Source organism: Somniosus microcephalus, chromosome 22, assembly GCF_052327205.1.
Source record: "Somniosus microcephalus isolate GS21.2 chromosome 22, FLI_Smic_1.0, whole genome shotgun sequence".
Taxonomy (NCBI): domain Eukaryota; kingdom Metazoa; phylum Chordata; class Chondrichthyes; order Squaliformes; family Somniosidae; genus Somniosus; species Somniosus microcephalus.
In genome coordinates, this window is record NC_141008.1 from 2,159,752 (window position 1) to 2,179,347 (window position 19,596).

A 19,596-nucleotide genomic window follows, 5' to 3' on the forward strand; every position below is an offset into this window, starting at 1 on the left:
ACTTTTGTACTCTATACTATAAATAGTTATGAAGCCCAGAATCCCGTAAGCCTTTTTAACTGCTTTCTCAACCTGTCCTTCCACCTTCAATGATTTGTGCACACATACCCCCAGGTCGCTCTGTTCCTGCACCCACTTCAGGATTGGACCATTTAGTTTATGTGTCCTCTCCTCATTCTTTCTACCAAAACCTATCACTTCACAATTTTCCGTGCTAAATTTCATCTGTCACGTGTCCGCCCATTTCACCTGCCTGTCTATGTCTTCCTGACTTCTGTCACTCTCCTCCTCACTGTTCACTATACTTCCAAGTTTTGTCTCATCTACAAATTTTGAAATTGTGCCCTGTACACCCATGTCCAAGTCATTAATATGTATCAAGAAAAGCAGTGGTCCTAGAACCGACCCCTTAGGAACACCACTGTATACCTTGCTCCAGTCCAAAAAACAACCGTTCACCACTACTCTCTGTTTCCTGTCACTCAGCCAATTCCGTATCCATGTCCACTGTCCCTTTTATTCCATGGGCTTCAACTTTGCTGGCAAGCATATTATGTGGCACTTTGTCGAACACCTTTTTGAAATCCATGTTCACTACGTCAACTGCATTATCCTCATCAATCCTCCCTGTTACCTCATCAAAAAACTCAAACAAGTTAGTTAAACACGATTTGCCTTTAACAAATCCGTGCTGGCTTTCCTTAATTAAACCACACTTTCCAAGCGACTGTTAATTTTGTCCCTGATTACTGTTTCTAAAAGCTTCCCCACTACCGAGGTCAAACTGAATGGCCTGTAGTTGCTGGGTTTATCTTTACACACTTTTTTGAACAAGGGAATAATATTTGCAGTTCTCCAGTCCTCTGGCACCACCCCTGTATCTAAGGAGGATTGGAAGATTATGGCCAGTGTCACCGCGATTTCTTCCCTAAATTCCCGCAGCATCGTAGGATGCATCCCATCCGCTCCTGGTGATTTATGTACTTTAAATACAGCCAGCCTTCCTAATACCTCTTTTTATCAATTTTTATCCTATCAAGTATCTCCACTACCGCCTCCTTTACTATGTCTATGGCAGCATCCTCTTCCTTGGTGAAGACTGATGCAAAATACTCATTTAGTACCTCAGCCATACCCTCTGCCTCCATGAATAGGTCTCCTTTTTGGTCCCTAATCGGCCCCATCCCTCCTCTTACTACCCTTTTACTATTTATATGCCTAAAGAAGACTTTTGGATTACCTTTTATGTTGGCTGCAATTCTATTCTCATACCCTCTCTTTGCCCGTCTTATTTGATTTTTCACTTCTCCTCTGACCTTTCTATATGTAGCCTGATTCTCAGATGCATTTGCAACTTGACATCTGTCATAATTGCTCTTTTTCTGCTTCATCATATTCTCTATCTCTTTCATCATCCAGCGAGCCCTGACTTTAGTTGCCCTGCCTTTCCCCCTCGTTGGAAAGTACCTCAACTGCACCTGAACTATTTCCTCTTTAAAGGCAGCCTATTGTTCATTACAGTTTTGCCTGCCAATCTTTGATTCCAGTTTACCCGGGCCATCACACTGAAATTGCATTTCCCCCTGTTAAACATTTTTACTCTAGATTGCTCCCTGTCCTTTTTCATAGCTAACCAAAACATTATGATACTATGATTACTGTTCCCTAAATGTTCACCTATTGAAACTTGCTCCACCTGACCAACCTCATTCCCCAGTCTGGAGTACAGTTATGTTGAAAGACTGAAGAAGCTGGTGTTGTTCTCCTTGGAGCAGAGAAAATTGAGAGGAGATTTGATAGAGGTGTTCAAATCCATGAGGGGTGTGGACAGAGTAGATAGAGAGAAACTGTTCCCATTGGCAGAAGGGTGGAGAACCGGAGGACAGAGATTTAAGGTGATTGGCAAAAGAACCAAAGGCCACGAAAGAAAGACTTTTTTACGCAGCGAGTGGTTAGGATTTGGAATGTTCTCCCTGAAAGGGCGGTGGAGGCAGATTCAATCACAGCTTTGAAAAGGGAGTTGGATAAGTATCTGAAGGGAAGAAATGTGCAGGGCTACGGGGAAAGGGCGGGGGAGTGGGACTGGCTGAAGTGCTCTTGCAGAGAGCCGGCACGGGCTCGACGGGCCGAATGGCCTCCTTCCCTGCTGTAACCATTCTATGATTCGATGATTCTATGACCATGTGCTGTAACTTTAAAAAAGGTTAAAAGGAAATTGAACAAATTAAATTAAAGTACTGTTCCTTATGGTGATGCAGCACTCCAGTCCCTACGGTGCCCACCGGTCTCGGAAGGCCTCGAGCGTGCCGGCAGACACCGCGTGCTCCATCTCCAGGGCCACCCAGGGATGAACATGGCCGCGGAAGAGAGGTGGGCCGAATGACCCCCTGGACCGCCCGCTGCCTGGACCAGTTAATGGGCACTTTGGCCAGGCCCAGGAGCAGTCCCACAAGGAGGTCCCCGACCTGCCCGCTCCCCTCCGCACCGGGTGGCCGTAGATCAGGAGAGTGGGACTGAAGTGCAGCCAAAAATCGAGGATCAGCCCCTTCAAATAATGGAAGAGAGGCTGCAACCTCTCACACTCGGTATAAACATGGACAATCTGGGTCTGTGGGAACGAGACAAGTTCAGCGTTTCTTTATTGATGAACTGAAACAGAATATAAGGAAAGAAACATGTACAGACTCTTAAAGAACAGACATTGTGTTCAACCGATGTAAATTTAATCATACTTTACAACTTCAAATAAATACACATCTATATTTTGTTAAAACACAGTTCCCTCCACTCAAGGAGCAGAAAACACAAGGCCCCAATATCTCCGTGTGCCCCGTGGGAATGCGGGTTCACATGGGGAGCCCGTGGGCCAATCAGACCATTCATTTACTGCGGGTTAAACAGGGGATAAAAAGGGGGAGTCGGCTCTACAGCCTCACTTACCTGGGAGCCTCGCTTGTTAGAATGGAGGGGCTGCGGGTTCTGGGCTTGTTCTTTCTTACAATCTGTTCATCTCAGCCGCCCTCTCTCCTTCTCCCCGCCGATCAATGTTGGCTGTCTCCCAAATTCCGCCAAGACTGCGGGTTTGGGGGAATTGAAGGCAGTGAGTGTGTGCGGAGAGGCTGCTGCTTTGATGCCGGGAGCCGGGATGTGCCGCCGTGTTTCTATTCACTCCACAATCTGCCAGGTGGGTGTATTCTCGGCTCGCCTATATTCTGGGCCAGGGCTTCCCAGAACCAGCCGCAATCCAACTGCACTGGGGATTCCCTGGACAGTAGCCTCGCTCCTCCTGTCCTGAAACATCAGCTGGAGTCTCCAACCTCTCCAGTCCGGGAGCTGGCGGGTTTAAGAACTGTGTTCAGTTCTACAGTTTTGAAAGTCTGATCATTGAGATCCTGACCCACGATCTCTCCTTCCTTCTCTATGCGACTTGGGACTTCTGATGGTTGAATTGCGCCCCAGGATAGGAGGGCAGAGTGAAGATCAGTCCCTGGCTGGCACTGACCAGACAGGCTGTGGATTTGATGCAGGTCTTGTGTAACCAGTCCAGTAGGGATGGAGTTGGTGAACCGTCTCCATTAGATGGAGAATTGGGGAGTGGATGGGGAGAGAAGGAAACTAGAAGCTGGTGCTGAGCTGGGCGGAGTTTCTCCCCCTCCCGGTAACGGTTCCCTTGCCATTCCCCGTGCAGCAACTAACCGCCTTTCATTGACTCTCTTGCAGTGTGCACCAAGGATGGGCGGGTCCTGATCGCCATCTCCAAGGATTTGACGCTGCCTCCTGTAGACCTGACAACGGTCCATCTGAAGGATGGACACGGAGCGGAGTGCAGTCCGACCGTGGCCTCTGCAGACACTGTGCTCTTTCAGTTCGCAGTCAGTGAGTGTGGCACTACTCAGCGGGTAGGTATTGTGGGCTGGGAGCCCCATCAATGGCTGTCAGTCGGGTGGGAAAGAGGGGGTCTAAAGGGCAATGGGGGCCCTTAAAGACACTACGGGCTGTATATTGAGTTCCGGCGCAGTTCCGGCGTTGAACTCCGGCGCTGGGAAACTTTAGCGCCCGCCGGAATTAGCAGCCCAGCTCGCCGATATTCAGTTTTTTCTGGCCACTTTTCTGGCGAGCGCTGAAATAGGCGTTGGCGCCTCTGTTCAGGCGCTATTCCAGCGATGCTGCGTTTTAGCGCTGTTTTCCGGCGCAGCGCAGGCGCGATCATGTGAGAGTGTCAGCAGACAGGCACACGCTGTAGAGCTCTTAAAGGGGGAAGGGTGAACTTTGCCTGCAGCCACACCTTGCATGCTGCAGCCGTGGAAGTAGGCCTTTGCACTGAATCTTAGAGAAACCTACTGCTGCAGCTGATGGAGGGGGCCCGCGAAAGAAGCCAGCGGTTCTCTGAGGAAGCGCTGGATGTGCTCCTTCGTGCAGTGCGGAAGAGACGCCGCATCGTCTGCCCGGCTAATGGAAGGAAGGCTCCCAGGAGCCAGTTCAGGGATGCCTGGACAAAGATCGCGCGGAGGGTGTCGTCCAACACCGATGTGCCCAGGAGTGCGGACCAGTGCCGCAAGAAGTTTAACCACCTCTGCCGACTGGTGAAGGTGAGTACCATTTGCACTGTCCCCCTCATTCTTGCATCTGCACCTCCCATTAGGCCCAAAGGGAACTCAAAGGTCTAATGGCCAGGGCTCCCCCCGCTCCAAACGCACTTGCATGTTAATCAGCAGCTCTTTCTGGACTTCTCACACTCTCCAAGCTATTCCACCATGGGAGGGCTCGCACACACACTAACAGGGACCTCACTCTCCAAGCTTCTCCACCATGGGAGGGCTCGCACACACACTAACAGGGGACCTCACTGTACTTAGCCGGCCTCCTTTCTCTTGCAGGGAAAGATGGCGATGAACGCCAGGAGCCTGCGTGCCACTGGCAGAGGCCGTCGGGACTACCGGGAGCTGACAGCACTGGACGAGAGGGTGGTGCGCCTCATGCGTCACCCTGTCATTGAGCCTGTGGCGATAGGAGACGCAGACCCTATCTTACAACCCACTGGTAAGGACTTGATTGGGTGCACGTCTCTCCTTGCCCTTGCGCAACCACATGTTCATCCTTCCCCACTGTCCGCAAAAAGCGCATAAATCATCCGTTCACCCTCCCTCCTTGTAGGCCTGTGGTCACTGTAACGCGACACTTGTGCCTTGCTGCTTTCAGCTGCTGCTGAGGAGGATGTGCTCCCTGAAGGCCACGCAGCCAGGGCCTCGGAGGAGGAGGACGTCGCGGGGCAAGAAGATGGCGACACCTCGCCGGCACCAGCAACACCAGCAGCAGAAGCCACTGAGGGGGAGACTTGTGCCGTTCCGGAGAGCCAGCGGGAGGAGGGGGAGGGGAGCCCCCAGGCTGGACCTAGTGGAATGGACGCATGGGGCAGGGCTCGGCCGGCACGGCAGCCTTCTCCGCAGACAGGGGAGGCTCATTCGAGCCACGATTGTGACGTCGGCCAGGAGGTTCGCGTGCTGACCGAGATGAGTGCGGCGTCGGAGCGCCAGCATGAGCAATTCATGCAGGTGTTCTCGCACATGCCTGACTCCGTGGACAACCTTGCACGAAGCGTGGCGGCATTTGGGGAATCCCAGGCGAGGCTGATGGAGCAATTCTCCGCCGAACACGCCAGGGGGCACGAGCTCCTTCTTGCCTCGCAGGAGAGGCTGCTCCATCAATTTGAAGCCGCAGAGCAGGCCAGTCGCCAGCTGAGAGGTGTGGGCCAGACTGTGGCACGGCACTTGCGTGCACATGGCCGAGCAGTGGGGAATCTCGCATCTGCCACCCTTGCCCTGGCGTGGATGCAGCGACAGGCCAGCCGCCAGCATGCTGCCGCACACCGGGCTGCCGAACACCAGATTGGCCCGATAGCTGCACGTCCGGGACGCCCTCGTGCAGGCCGACCCGCCAGGGCTTCCGGCGACACGACCTCCCGGCCTGCTGACCCTTCCCCAAGCCTCCCCACAGACTCAGGGGTCAGCTTGAGGCGCAGCAGCAGGACGGGCCGGGGACAAAGACGCATGGCCCCAGACTCAGCCTCTCGCCAAGGGGCTGTGACAAGCGATTTATCCGGCTCTGGGGGGCATGGTGCTCCTTAGTGATATGGGGGTGCTTGTGTTGGGGGGCTTCCTTGTTTCTGTTACCCGAATGTTGTGGCAACTTGTTTCTGTTGTCTGGGATGCTCCTCCCCAGGTTGAGTGTGCGACACAAGGTCGTGTGTGTTTTTTGCACTTCTTTTGTGATCTGATGCTCGTGTGGGAAGGGGCGGGGGTTTTCACAATAAATATGTTGATTTAATCACCATGTGTAGGTGTCATGATTGAAAAGTGTGCTGTGTTAACCGGGGTTTGCCACGCCGAATGTCCCCTCGGCGTCTAGCCATGCCTGGCCCTATCTCAATTCGTCCGCGCGCCCTTTCCAAAGCATCTCGGTAGTGAGGGTTGACCCCCCATGCAGGCCCCATAACAACTTTTCCAGCACAACATTCACAGGGATCCAAATGTCAAAACAGTGGCTAGCAGCCACAAATACCTTTCCTATAGTGTCCGAAATCCGTTTTGTCTGTGGCTTGCTATCTGTCCAGAAATGCAGAGCAGTCTCGTCATTGCTGCGAAGTGGCTGGCTTTGATGGTTGAGTGGATGTGCCCTTTAATTAGCGCTCCCCGCATCCCACACGGCCTGTGTTGAGTTGCATTTAACACTTCCTAACAGCGCCACGCCAGAATGGGACGGGCGCGGCTGAATTTCCGGTTTGGGGCGCTCAAACAGCGTTGCGCACGCAGATGACGTCATAAGTTGCGCGCGCAGCTGAACGGGCGCTAACAGTTAGCGCCGGCGCTAAAACACAGGTGAATTTCGGCGTAGGCGCATTACCGGCGCTGAACGGGTGCTAAGCTGCTAGCGCCGTAATTTTGGCGCTAAAGACTGGCGCTAACACTTGAATATCCAGCCCTACATGCGATCAGGCAATGGCAGACTTGCTCAATTTCTATGCAATCAGTCTACTCCTGTTCCTCTGTAATGATGGTCTTCTGTCTCTTGTAGCTGGACGGGGTGAACGTCGTCTATGAAACGGATGTGTTGGATCAGTTTGAGATCTTGGATGGAGCTTTGGGATCGGTGACCCGGGACAGCCCCTTCAGGTGAGACTGGGAGCACATGGAGCGGGTAGAGAAGGGGAGGAGCTGAATTCTCCAGCCGTGTCCGTTCTCTTGCAGGCTCCATGTCCAGTGCAGTTACAAGGGGAGCCAGGAGTCTGAACTGCAGGTGAAGCCCCGAGTTTACAGCCTTTCTCCGCCACTGCCTGCCACTGAGGCCGGGATCCTGGTTCTGGAGCTGAGAATAGCGAGAGGTAGCGAGTGCTGCTGATGGTTAGTGTCCAACTTCAGGCTCTCTCTCCAAATAGTGGCCGTCCTTCATCTTTCTCTTTCCAGATGGTGGCTACCGGAGCTGGTACGTGGCCAGTGACTACCCGATCCTGAGTGTGCTCCGGGACCCCGTGTTTGTGGAGGTTCGAGTCCTGAACCGGAACGATCCGTCCCTTGTGCTGGTGCTCAATGACTGCTGGGCGACCCCCACCCCCGAGCCGCATTCGGGGCTCCGATGGGACCTCCTGGTGGGCAGGTAAGGCAGCGAGTGAGGGACCTTGGGGCAGGCTGGTGATTGGGGAGGGGGGGCGACATGGACTGGGTGAAGGAACGGCCGATAATCAAACCAATCTGAGCTCCAGGTTGACGATTGGTGACTTGAATGGACTGGTTTCTTTATCTAGTCTAATCTTGGGACTTTGCTTTGATGTGCCACTGTAACTCTGTAGTTGGGAGTTCCAGGTGTCCTCTCCATAAAACCCGCTCTTTCTCTGTTCCAGGTGCCCCTTTCCTGGTGACAATGACAAAACCCGCCTCCTCCCGGTAGACGCCGCTTCCCATTCGCCATTCCCAACTCGCCATAATCGGTTTGTAGTCAGCACTTTCGCTTTCTGGGACCGAGTTTCGGGCCGGGCTCTGAGCGGGGAGGTGAGTTTCCTTCAGTCTTTCTCTCTGGCTCTCTTGGTTGAACTTGTTCCCTGGGTCTTGCTCACAGTGAGGAGGCCCCTGTTGACCCTTAGACTGTAGAAGCATGAATCTCTTGACTGGGAGCTGTGGCACTGACCAGACCGCACTGTCTCTTTCCAGGTTCACTTCCACTGCAGTGCTGAGGTTTGCTTCCCTTCCACCCGAGAGAACTGCACAGCTCCCTGCAGCCCCAGTAAGTAGCTGGGATCTGACTAGAAACTGTACCTTGATGGGGAGGGGTGGGTGTGGGGCATCTGGACACTGGGCTCACTCAGCAAGGGCCCAACACTGGGCACAGGAGCAGTGTCCTCAATCTGCCCGCTCAATTCTATCCCAGTTACAGTCTACAGCAGAATAGTAATCTGGCTCAGCAGCTCTGAGCACATCTTCCACTGGTTCTGAATGGAATCCACCTCTGGCCTTGAACTTTGATCCAGCATCCTGCTGTCACCGGGAGTTCCATGGTGGAACCGAACTGATATCTGCCCAGGTCTCCCCCGCCACCAATATGTGTATGTCCAGAGTAACCACTGGTGAAACTAGTGCTTAAAACGGGTCTCTACCAGCCCCCCCCCCCCACCCCCAGCAGACCAGACTGACCTTTGCACCTCAACGACTGCAAACCTTGCTGGGTTGAAGCGGGTCCTTCTGAGAATAGGGAGTGAATCTTAGTCTGACAGTGCGGGCACCGTATTTAACTGCAGTCCAATCTCTCTCTGGTACTCACTGGCCGAGGGTTTTTGCATTGGGCCATCGGATTGACCATCTGATTTTGGGGCTTCAAACAGCTGAACATTGAATCGCCCACCTTGAACTCTTGTCTCTGTCTCCCCCAGAGAGGCGAAGAAGTGCCGATGACTGGGCTGGGTCCTTGGTGACTGCTGATGGAGCCATCACTTTCCTGGAAGATGAGAGATTGGCTGCTGGGATCCACCAGGAAGAGAAAGGTAAAGGAGGCCCCTGCTACTGTCTAGTGATGGAGTAACTGGTGCCTATCTAACCCTCCCTTCTCCCCACAGATGCTGCTGCTGATTCCCCCTCCCGTGTTCTTCCTGGAGTAGCGGTTGGGGTAGCTCTGCTCTCCGTGGCCCTGTTGGTCGGGACTGTTGCCATGTGGAAAATGGACCATCGCCGCAGGGTGGGCTCCGAGTGCAGCTCCATGGAACTGTAGATGTGTCTGTTGGACAATAAACTCCTGTTATACATGAAACCTGATCTCGTTATGTTCCAAATTCTGGGTAGATTTCACTGTCCTTTCCTGTGTTAATTGGGTGTCTGTTTTGAGAATCTATTGGGCCGCTTCTCACAGCTGCCTCAACAATTGTGCCTCCCAAAACTGTGCCTGCTGCCCTTGTCCTTCTATGTGGAAGAGGTCGCGGGTTTGGGAGGTGCTGTCAAGGAAGCCTTGGCGAGTTGCTGCAGTGCATCTTGTGGATGGTACACACTGCAGCCACAGTACACCAGTTTCAGCACAATAACCTCTACACTGTCCCATCAGTCACTTCCAGGTCGAGTATGGCACAGGGCTTTGTACCTTGGACTTGCTGTCCAGTGGATGGGAATCTGCTTTTAAAGCTCCCTCTTCAGCATCATCTACCCTATTTTCCATTTCCCACACCAGCGTTCCTAGTAGTCTCCCTAAGGGAGGATTGTAGTGCCACCAGGTTTTTGCTGCACCCATTGGGACAGGCTCAAAATCCCTAATCTTTCTCATGGGACCAGTGTAAGTAGTGGAGAGAAGCTACACCATGGGCAAGGGGGAAGCTCTTGTGAGAAGCGCAGAGAGAATGCTGTTAAAGCACAATGTTTGTATGAAATTTAAAAGTTCAAGCTGAGAATTTGACCTTCAGTGTTTGTCCAGGTGAAGGGGCTTCAGCCTCACTGCCGTATAATTCAGGAACCAATTCCCTCAGAGCTCTGGTGCTGAGTGTCCTGGGCCCCATAAGAGAAAGCTAGGTGTGCTAACTCATTGACCGCCACCCTGCCCACTGCTCCCTAACCCCCCCCCCAGGCTACTGACCATCCAAGTTCCTGCTGGAGCCCCCAGACTGGGGCTACCGGAGGCTGCAGGGTGAAGGACTGATGCTGGTCGCACTGACTGGCAAACAATAAGGGTCCTTGCAGGAAAGGGGCAGACTTACATTTCTGTAGCACCTTTCACAATGTCCCAAGTGATTTACAGCCAAGAGAAGTACTTTTATTTTACAAGTGTTGTCACTGTTGAAGTGTAGGTAACACAGCTGCCAATTTGTGCACAGCAAGCTGCCACACACAGCAATGAGAGAATCTGCTTTCACAATGTAGGTCGAGGTGGTAAATGTGGGGCCAGCGCACCTGGGTGAACTCCCCTGCTTTTGGTTGAAACAGTGCCCTGGGATCTTGTATGCCCACCTGAGAGGGCACCATTAGAGAGATGGCCCCTCCCACAGTGCAGCACCCCCTCAGTACTGCCCTGAAGTGTTAGTCTGGATTATAGGCTTCAGTCTCTGGAGTGGGGCTTGAACCCACAACACTCTGACTCAGGGGTGAGAGAGCTACTCACTGAGCCAAAGCTGACAATAGGGGTACTTGGGACTCGATGGGATTATACCAGGGGAAAGTGTTCCTTTGTGGATATTTGAACCTTTATAGACTTAATGATAAACTGATTAGGACACGATTGGTCTGGTACAGCACATTCAAGAAGTTTATTTTGGATTAGTTTAGAATTACAGTCAGTGTTACACTAAATTATTGCAATGTATCAGTAAATGCAGCTGCTGTTAATGGTCTTTCCAACACAAGCCAATCAGCTGCCTGTGAGAAATCGCACCCCGAGATCTGAAATGAACAAATAAAGAGCGTTAGAATTGGCTTCCTCAATTCCAGCAGAAAGAACAGACGTGCCGTGATGCAGGATTTCACCATCATAGCCCAACATCGCAACCACTGGCTCACTTTTGAAGTATTTACACTGGTGCAATTAAACCTGGCAGTCATTGGTGCACAGCAAGATCCTAAAGTTAACAACGGGATGTAAAACCAGTTGGTCTGTATTTGTTTTGCGGTAGTGGAGAGCAGAATGTTCCCTATCCTTCCAATAGTGTCCTTTACCTGAACCATAAATGGAACCTTCGGCTACGGTCTCATCAAAGAGATAGCACCTCCGACAATGCAGCAGTCCCTCAGTACTGACCCTCCGACAATGCAGCACTCCCTCAGTATTGCCCCTTCCGGAAGTGCAGCGCTCCCTCAGTGCTGACTCGCCGACAGTGTGGCGCTCCCTCTGTACTGACCCTCCAACAGTGCAGCACTCCCTCAGTACTGACTCGCCGACAGTGCGGCACTCCCTCTGTATTCCCCCTTCCGACAATGCAGCATTCCCTCAGTGCTGCCCCTTCCCACAGTGCGGCGCTCCCTCTGTACTGAACCTCCGACAGTGCAGCACTCCCTCAGTACTGACTCGCCGACAGTGCGGCACTCCCTCTGTATTCCCCCTTCCGACAATGCAGCATTCCCTCAGTGCTGCCCCTTCCCACAGTGCGGCGCTCCCTCTGTACTGACTCGCCGACAGTGCGGCACTCCCTCTGTACTGACCATCTGACAGTGCGGTGCTCCCTCAGTACTGTACTGATGTGTTAGCTTGTATTATGGGCTCTCGACTCTGGAGTGGGACTTGAATCCACGACCTTCTGACTGAGGTGCTGAAGACTGAGGCAATCTGATACTTTACCTCTTTGACCAAGCTTTCAGTCCCCCTCCTAATATGATCTACTTTGGCTAAGTGAACATTGGTTTGATTCTGCAATGAGCCATGGGATGATTATCTTCATTAAAGGCACTATATCAAGGCAAGTTGTTGAATTGGACACAAAGGATAAATGTAATACGATGAACAATAAAAATGGGACGTACCAGAAATGATTCACTTTAACAATGTCCGCTCACTGGGACCTTCGACCCATAGACCTCAACCTCACAAAGGGTCAGAATTTTTCTATTTCGTGGGATGACGATAAACACATATTGACCCTCCATTCCATTGCAGGAAAAAGAGAATGTTTTTATATGTAAACTTGAGCCGATCGTTCCACATCTGAAAGAGATGACGTTAAGCACTATCAGCAGTCAAATGCACCTGGCGTTCCAGATTTTTAAGAAAATCCATTCTCTGGCTGTGGGCGTCACTGGCAAGGCCGGTGTTTATTGGCCGTCCCTTGTCCTGAGAAGGTGGCGGTGGGCCTTCTTCTTGAACCATTGCTGTGCAGTTTGATCCAAACTGAGGGCTCGCTGGGCTACTTCAGAGGGCAGTTAAGAGTCAACCAGACAAAAAGAAAATACTGCAGATGCTGGAAATCTGAAATAAAAACAGACAATGCTGGAGATACTCAGCAGGTCAGGCAGCATCTGTGAAGAGAGAAACAGAGTTAATGTTTCAGGTCGATGACCTTTCGTCAGAACTGGAAAAAAGCAGGAAATGGAACAGATTTTTAAGCAAGGGGAGGGGCTGGGAAATGGGGGAGGGGATGAAAGAACAAAAGGGAAGGTCTGTGATAGGATAGAAGGCCGGAGAGGTTAAGAGACATTCAGAGATATTCAAGGCAAGAGGAGATGGTAATGGGGCAGGTTAAGAAACAAAGGATGGCTCGAGATGAAGTATAAATTGCGCTGGTAGAATGAAAGACAGCGGCCATGTGGGAGAGAAGAACAGGAGGCACAAACAAAAAGTGTGGATAATAAATATATATATGATCGGGGCTGGGGTTATGATCTGAAATTGTTGAACTCGATGTTGAGTCCGGAAGGTTGTAAAGTGCCTAATCGGAAGATGAGGTGCTGTTCCTCGAGCTTACGCTGAGCTTCCGTGGAACAATGCAAGAGGCCGAGGACGGTGAGGTCTGAGTGGGAGTGGGGCAGTGAATTAAAGTGACAGGCGACCGGAAGCTCGGGGTCACCCTTACGGACTGAACGGAGGTGTTCCCCAATGCGGTCACCCAATCTGCGTTTGGTCTCCCCAATGCAGAGGAGACCACATTGTGAGCAGCGAATACAGTTCACTAAATGGCAAGAAGTACAACTAAATCGCTGCTTCACCTGGAAGGGGTGTTTGGGGCCCTGGACAGTGGGAAGGGCGGAGGTATAAGGGCATGTGTTGCATCTCCTGCGCTTGCACGGGAAGGTGCCGGGTGAAGGGGTGTTGGGGGGTGATAGAGGAGTGGACTAGGGTGTCACAGATGGAGCGGTCCCTGCAGAATTCTGAAAGGGGAGGTGAGCAGAAGATGCATTTGGCGGTGGGATCATGCTGGAGGTGGCGGAAATGGTGGAGGATGATCCGTTGAATGTGGAGGCTGGTGGGGTGAAAGGTGAGGACAAGGGGAACTCTATCGTGGTTCTGGGAGGGAGGGGCAGGGGTGAAGGCAGAAGTGCGGGAGACAGAACGGTCACGGTGAAGGGCCGTGTCAACCACTGTAGAGGGGAATCCTCAGTAGAGGTAAAAGGAAGACATGTCAGAAGCACTGGTATGGAAGGTGGCATCGTCAGAGCAGATGCGGCAGAGACGGAGAAACTGGGAGAATGGAATAGAGTCCTTAAAGGAAGCGGGGTGGGAGGAAGTGTAGTCCAGGTAGCTGTGGGAGTCAGTGGGCTTATAGTGAATGTTTGTCAGTAGCCTATCCCCGGAGAAGTCGAGGAAGGGAAGGGAAGAGTCGGAGATGGACCATGTGAAGGTGAGGGAAGGGTGGAAATTGGAAGCAAAGTGAATGAAATTATCTAGTTCAGGGCGAGAGCAGGAAACAGCGACGATACAGTCATCAATGTACCGGAAAAAGAGGTGAGGGAGGGGACCCGAGTCGGACTGGAACAAAGAGTGTTCCACATATCCCATGAAAAGGCGGGCATAGCTAGGACCCATGCTGGTACCCATGGCAACACCTTTGATTTGGAGGCAGTGAGTGGGGAGCGGGGCTGGGGAGGCAGTGAGTGGGGAGCGGGGCTGGGGAGGCAGTGAGTGGGGAGCAGAGCTGGGGAGGCAGTGAGTGGAGAGCAGGGCTGGGGAGGCAGTGAGTGGAGAGCGGGGCTGGGGAGGCAGTGAGTGGAGAGCGGGGCTGGGGAGGCAGTGAGTGGAGAGCGGGGCTGGGGAGGCAGTGAGTGGAGAGCGGGGCTGGGGAGGCAGTGAGTGGAGAGCGGGGCTGGGGAGGCAGTGAGTGGAGAGCGGGGCTGGGGAGGCAGTGAGTGGAGAGCGGGGCTCGGGAGGCAGTGAGTGGAGAGCGGGGCTGGGGAGGCAGTGAGTGGAGAGCGGGGCTGGGGAGGCAGTGAGTGGAGAGCGGGGCTGGGGAGGCAGTGAGTGGAGAGCAGGGCTGGGGAGGCAGTGAGTGGAGAGCGGGGCTGGGGAGGCAGTGAGTGGAGAGCGGGGCTGGGGAGGCAGTGAGTGGAGAGCGGGGCTGGGGAGGCAGTGGGTGGAGAGCAGGGCAGGGGAGGCAGTGAGTGGAGAGCGGGGCTGGGGAGGCGGTGAGTGGAGAGCAGGGCTGGGGAGGCGGTGAGTGGAGAGCGGGGCTGGGGAGGCAGTGAGTGGAGAGCGGGGCTGGGGAGGCAGTGAGTGGAGAGCGGGGCTGGGGAGGCAGTGAGTGGAGAGCGGGGCTGGGGAGGCAGTGAGTGGAGAGCGGGGCTGGGGAGGCAGTGACTGGAGAGCGGGGCTGGGGAGGCGGTGAGTGGAGAGCGGGGCTGGGGAGGCGGTGAGTGGGGAGCGGGGCTGGGGAGGCGGTCAGTGGAGAGCGGGGCTGGGGAGGCTGTGAGTGGAGAGCGGGGCTGGGGATGCAGTGAGTGGAGAGCGGGTCTGGGGAGGTGGTGAGTGGAGAGCAGGGCTGGGGAGGCAGTGAGTGGAGAGCGGGGCTGGGGAGGCGGTGAGTGGAGAGCGGGGCTGGGGAGGCAGTGAGTGGAGAGCAGGGCTGGGGAGGCGGTGAGTGGAGAGCGGGGCTGGGGAGGCAGTGAGTGGAGAGCAGGGCTGGGGAGGCGGTGAGTGGAGAGCGGGGCTGGGGAAGCGGTGAGTGGAGAGCGGGGCTGGGGAGGCAGTGAGTGGAGAGCGGGGCTGGGGAGGCTGTGAGTGGGGAGCGGGGCTGGGGAGGCAGTGAGTGGGGAGCGGGGCTGGGGAGGTAGTGAGTGGAGAGCGGGTCTGGGGAGGCAGTGAATGGAGAGCGGGGCTGGGGAGGCGGTGAGTGGAGAGCGGGGCTGGGGAGGCAGTGAGTGGAGAGCGGGGCTGGGGAGGCAGTGAGTGGAGAGCGGGGCTGGGGAGGCGGTGAGTGGAGAGCGGGGCTGGGGAGGCAGTGAGTGGAGAGCGGGGCTGGGGAGGCAGTGAGTGGAGAGCGGGGCTGGGGAGGCAATGAGTGGGGAGCAGGGCTGGGGAGGCAGTGAGTGGAGAGCGGGGCTGTGGAGGCAATGAGTGGGGAGCAGGGCTGGGGAGGCAGTGAGTGGAGAGCGAGGCTGGGGAGGCAATGAGTGGGGAGCAGGGCTGGGGAGGCAGTGAGTGGAGAGCGAGGCTGGGGAGGCAGTGAGTGGAGAGCGGGGCTGGGGAGGCGGTGAGTGGGGAGCGGGGCTGGGGAGGCAGTGAGTGGAGAGCGGGGCTGGGGAGGCAGTGAGTGGAGAGCGGGGCTGGGGAGGCAGTGAGTGGAGAGCGGGGCTGGGGAGGCAGTCAGTGGAGAGCGGGGCTGGGGAGGCGGTGATTGGAGAGCGGGGCTGGGGAGGCAGTGATCGGAGAGCGAGGCTGGGGAGGCAGTGAGTGGAGAGCGGGGCTGGGGAGGCAGTGAGCGGAGAGCGGGGCTGGGGAGGCAGTGAGCGGAGAGCGGGGCTGGGGAGGCAGTGAGTGGAGAGCGCGGCTGGGGAGGCAGTGAGTGGAGAGCGGGGCTGGGGAGGCAGTGAGCGGGGAGCGGGGCTGGGGAGGCAGTGAGTGGAGAGCGGGGCTGGGGAGGCAGTGAGTGGAGAGCGGGGCTGGGGAGGCAGTGAGTGGGGAGCGGGGCTGGGGAGGCAGTGAGCGGAGAGCGGGGCTGGGGAGGCAGTGAGTGGAGAGCGGGGCTGGGGAGGCAGTGAGTGGAGAGCGGGGCTGGGGAGGCAGTGAGTGGAGAGCGGGGCTGGGGAGGCAGTGAGTGGAGAGCGGGCCTGGGGAGGCAGTGAGTGGAGAGCGGGGCTGGGGAGGCAGTGAGTGGAGAGCTGGGCTGGGGAGGCAGTGAGTGGGGAGCGGGGCTGGGGAGGCAGTGAGTGGGGAGCGGGGCTGGGGAGGCAGTGAGTGGAGAGCGGGGCTGGGGAGGCAGTGAGTGGAGAGCGGGGCTGGGGAGGCAGTGAGTGGAGAGCGGGGTTGGGGAGGCAGTGAGTGGAGAGCGGGGCTGGGGAGGCAGTGAGTGGGGAGCAGGGCTGGGGAGGCAGTGAGTGGAGAGCGGGGCTGGGGAGGCGGTGAGTGGAGAGCGGGGCTGGGGAGGCAGTGGGCGGAGAGCAGGCCTGGGGAGGCGGTGAGTGGAGAGCGGGGCTGGGGAGGCAGTGAGTGGGAGAGTTAACCATGTTGGTGTGGTACTGGAATCATACGAAGGCCCAGACCGGGTAAGGACGGCAGGTTCCCTTCCCTAAAGGACATTAGTGAACCAGTTGCGTTTTTATGACAATCCGACAGTTTCATGGTCACTTTTACTGATCCCAGCTTTTTATTTAAATTTAATTCAAATTCTCAGTGTCACGGTGGTATTTGAGCTCACGCCCTCTGGATTATTAGTCCTGGCCTGTGGCTGCAAAGGATTCCTGGTAACAAACCCTCTGGTCCTAATAAAGGGAGCTCGGGGAAAGTCAATAAACATAGTGGGGACCACATTTTAGGAATGATGTCCAGGTCTTGGAGAAGGTGTGGAGGAGATTTACTAGAATGGTACCAGGAATGAGGAACGTCAGTTATGTGGAGAATCTGGGATTGTTCTCACTAGTGCAGAGAAGGTTAAAGGGAAATTTAATAGAGGTGTTCCAAACTGTGGTAAACCACTGTAGTTCACTGTGTTCACTTGTTGTTGTTGTTGTTGTTGTTGTCGTTCACTCTTGTTTCACTGTTAATGCCTGACTATGCCTCAGCTGACTCCGCCCCCGGCTACCGAGTATAAGGACGGCCACATGGCAGCTCCTGGCATTCGGTCGTCCACTAGAGGCATAGTCCTGATCTGTCTGAAGTGCTATTCAGTAGTTAATAAAAGCCTGTCGTTCTGAACTCTGCTCAGCCTCTTATTAGAATTGATACATAGATACATAGAAGATAGGAGCAGGAGTAGGCCATTCGGCCCTTCGTGCCTGCTCCGCCATTCGATGAGATCATGGCTGATCCTTTAATTCAGTATCCCGTCCCCGCCTTCTCTCCATAACCCTTAACCCCTTTTGCCCGTAGAAATATATCTAATTCCCTCTTAAATATATTTAATGAGCTGGCGTACACTGCCCTCTGTGGCAATGAGTTCCACAGGTTCACCACTCTCTGAGTGAAGAAATTCCCCCTCATCTCTGTCCTAAATGGTTTAGCCCTTATCCTTAAATTATGTCCTCTAGTTCTGTTCTCACCCGCCAAGGGAAACATTCCTTCTGCATCCAGTCTGTCTAGACCTGTCAGAATTTTATACACTTCTATGAGGTCCCCTCTCAATCTTCTAAACTCCAGTGTGTACATCCCTAAACTACATAGTCTCTCCTCATAGGTCATTCCCGCCATTCCTGGTATCAGCCTGGTGAATCGCCGCTGCACCCCCTCCATGGCAAGAACATCCTTCCTCAGATGAGGCGACCAAAACTGTACACAGTACTCGAGGTGTGGTCTCACCAGTGCCCTGTACAGCTGCAGCAAGGTATCCCTCTTCCTGTATTCTAACCCTTTTGCTATGAAGGCCAGCATACCGTTTGCCTTCTTGACCGCCTGTTGCACCTGCATGCTCGCCTTCAGTGACTGGTGTACAAGAACACCCAGGTCTCTCTGTACTTCCCCCTCTCCCAATCTATTGCCATTTAAATAATAATTTGCCCTCCCGTTCCTGCACCCAAGGTGGATAACTTCGCACTTGTCCACATTATAGTGCATCTGCCATTTATCCGCCCAATCGCCCAGTCTGTCCAAATCGCTCTGGAGCTTCCTGGTCTCTTCCTCTGAGCCCACCCCCCCTCCTAGTTTAGTGTCGTCTGCAAATTTGGAAATGCTGCATCCGACTCCCTGATCCAGGTCATTAATGTAAATTGTGAACAGCTGGGGGCCCAGGACAGATCCCTGTGGTACCCCACTTGTTACTGCCTGCCATTCAGAAAATGAGCCGTTTATTCCAACTCTCTGTTTTCTATCTGACAGCCAGTTCCCTATCCACGCCAAAACTTTCCCCTTTATCCCATGAGCCTCAATTTTCCATGCTAATCTTTTATGTGGGACCTTATCGAAGGCCTTTTGGAAGTCCAGGTACACCACATCTACTGGCTCTCCCCCATCTATTCTACCAGTTACTCCCTCAAAAAATTCCAATAGATTAGTCAAGCACGATTTACCCTTTGTAAATCCATGTTGACTCTGTCCTATCCTGTCCCCATTTGTTAAGTGCTCCGCTATTTCATCCTTAATGATGGACTCCAGCATTTTGCCCACAACTGATGTAAGGCTTACAGGTCTGTAATTACCTGCTTTTTCCCTACCCCCCTTTTTGAATAGTGGGGTAACGTTAGCTACCCTCCAATCCATCGGTACTGTTCCCGAGTCTAATGAATTCTGAAAAATCATCCTTAGTGCATCCGCTATCTCTAGGGCCACCTCCTTCAGTACCCTAGGATGCATGTTATCAGGCCCTGGGGATTTGTCCACCTTCAATCCCTTTAGCTTGCTTAACACCATATCCTTAGAGATATTGATTTGCGTCAGTTCCTCCTTTGCCAATGTCCCTATTTTTCCCGATATCCCAGGGAGGTTTTTTGTGTCTTCCTTCGTAAAGACTGACCCAAAGTATGCATTTAGTTGATCTGCCATTTCCTTATTTCCCATTATATATTCCCCCGTATCTGACTGCAATGGACCAACTTTGGTTTTCACCAGTCTTTTCCTTTTGATATACTTATAAAAGCTTTTGGAGTTAGTTTTTATATTTTCCGCCAGCTTGTTTTCGTAAGCTATTTTGCCCCTCTTGATTATGCCCTTTGCCCTCCTTTGCTCTATCTTAAACTGTTCCCAATCTTCCGCTCTGGCGCTTTTTTTGGCTATTTTATACGCCCTATCTTTGGATTTTATGCTGTCTCTAATTTCCCCTGTTATCCACGGTTGAGTCACCTTTTTAGATTTCCTTTTATGCCAGATTGGTATAAACAATTTTTGCAATTTTGTCATTCTATCTTTAAATGTTTGCCATTGTTTATCTACCTCCAGTCCTCCCAGGAACGTTGTCCAATCAGACCTACTCAGTTCCCGTCTCATGGCATCATAATTCCCCTTGTTTAAATTCAGGACCTTAGTCTCTGAGTCAATTTCTTCGCTCTCCATTTCGAGTGAGAAATCGAT

At 53.6% G+C, this 19,596-nt stretch overlaps 1 protein-coding gene across 1 annotated transcript; it reads left to right on the top strand.

The window, feature by feature from the left end:
• The first annotated feature begins 2,958 nt into the window (after positions 1–2,958).
• Positions 2,959–10,052, top strand: LOC147101983 (zona pellucida sperm-binding protein 4-like). The gene is made up of 9 exons (XM_085964124.1): positions 2,959–3,184; positions 3,721–3,899; positions 7,072–7,169; positions 7,245–7,378; positions 7,461–7,650; positions 7,895–8,042; positions 8,202–8,274; positions 8,918–9,028; positions 9,101–10,052. Exons 1-9 carry the CDS (start codon positions 2,962–2,964, stop codon positions 9,250–9,252), a joined length of 1,308 nt encoding a protein of 435 aa, XP_085820250.1. The 5' UTR covers positions 2,959–2,961; the 3' UTR covers positions 9,253–10,052.
• Positions 10,053–19,596: the final 9,544 nt, after the last annotated feature.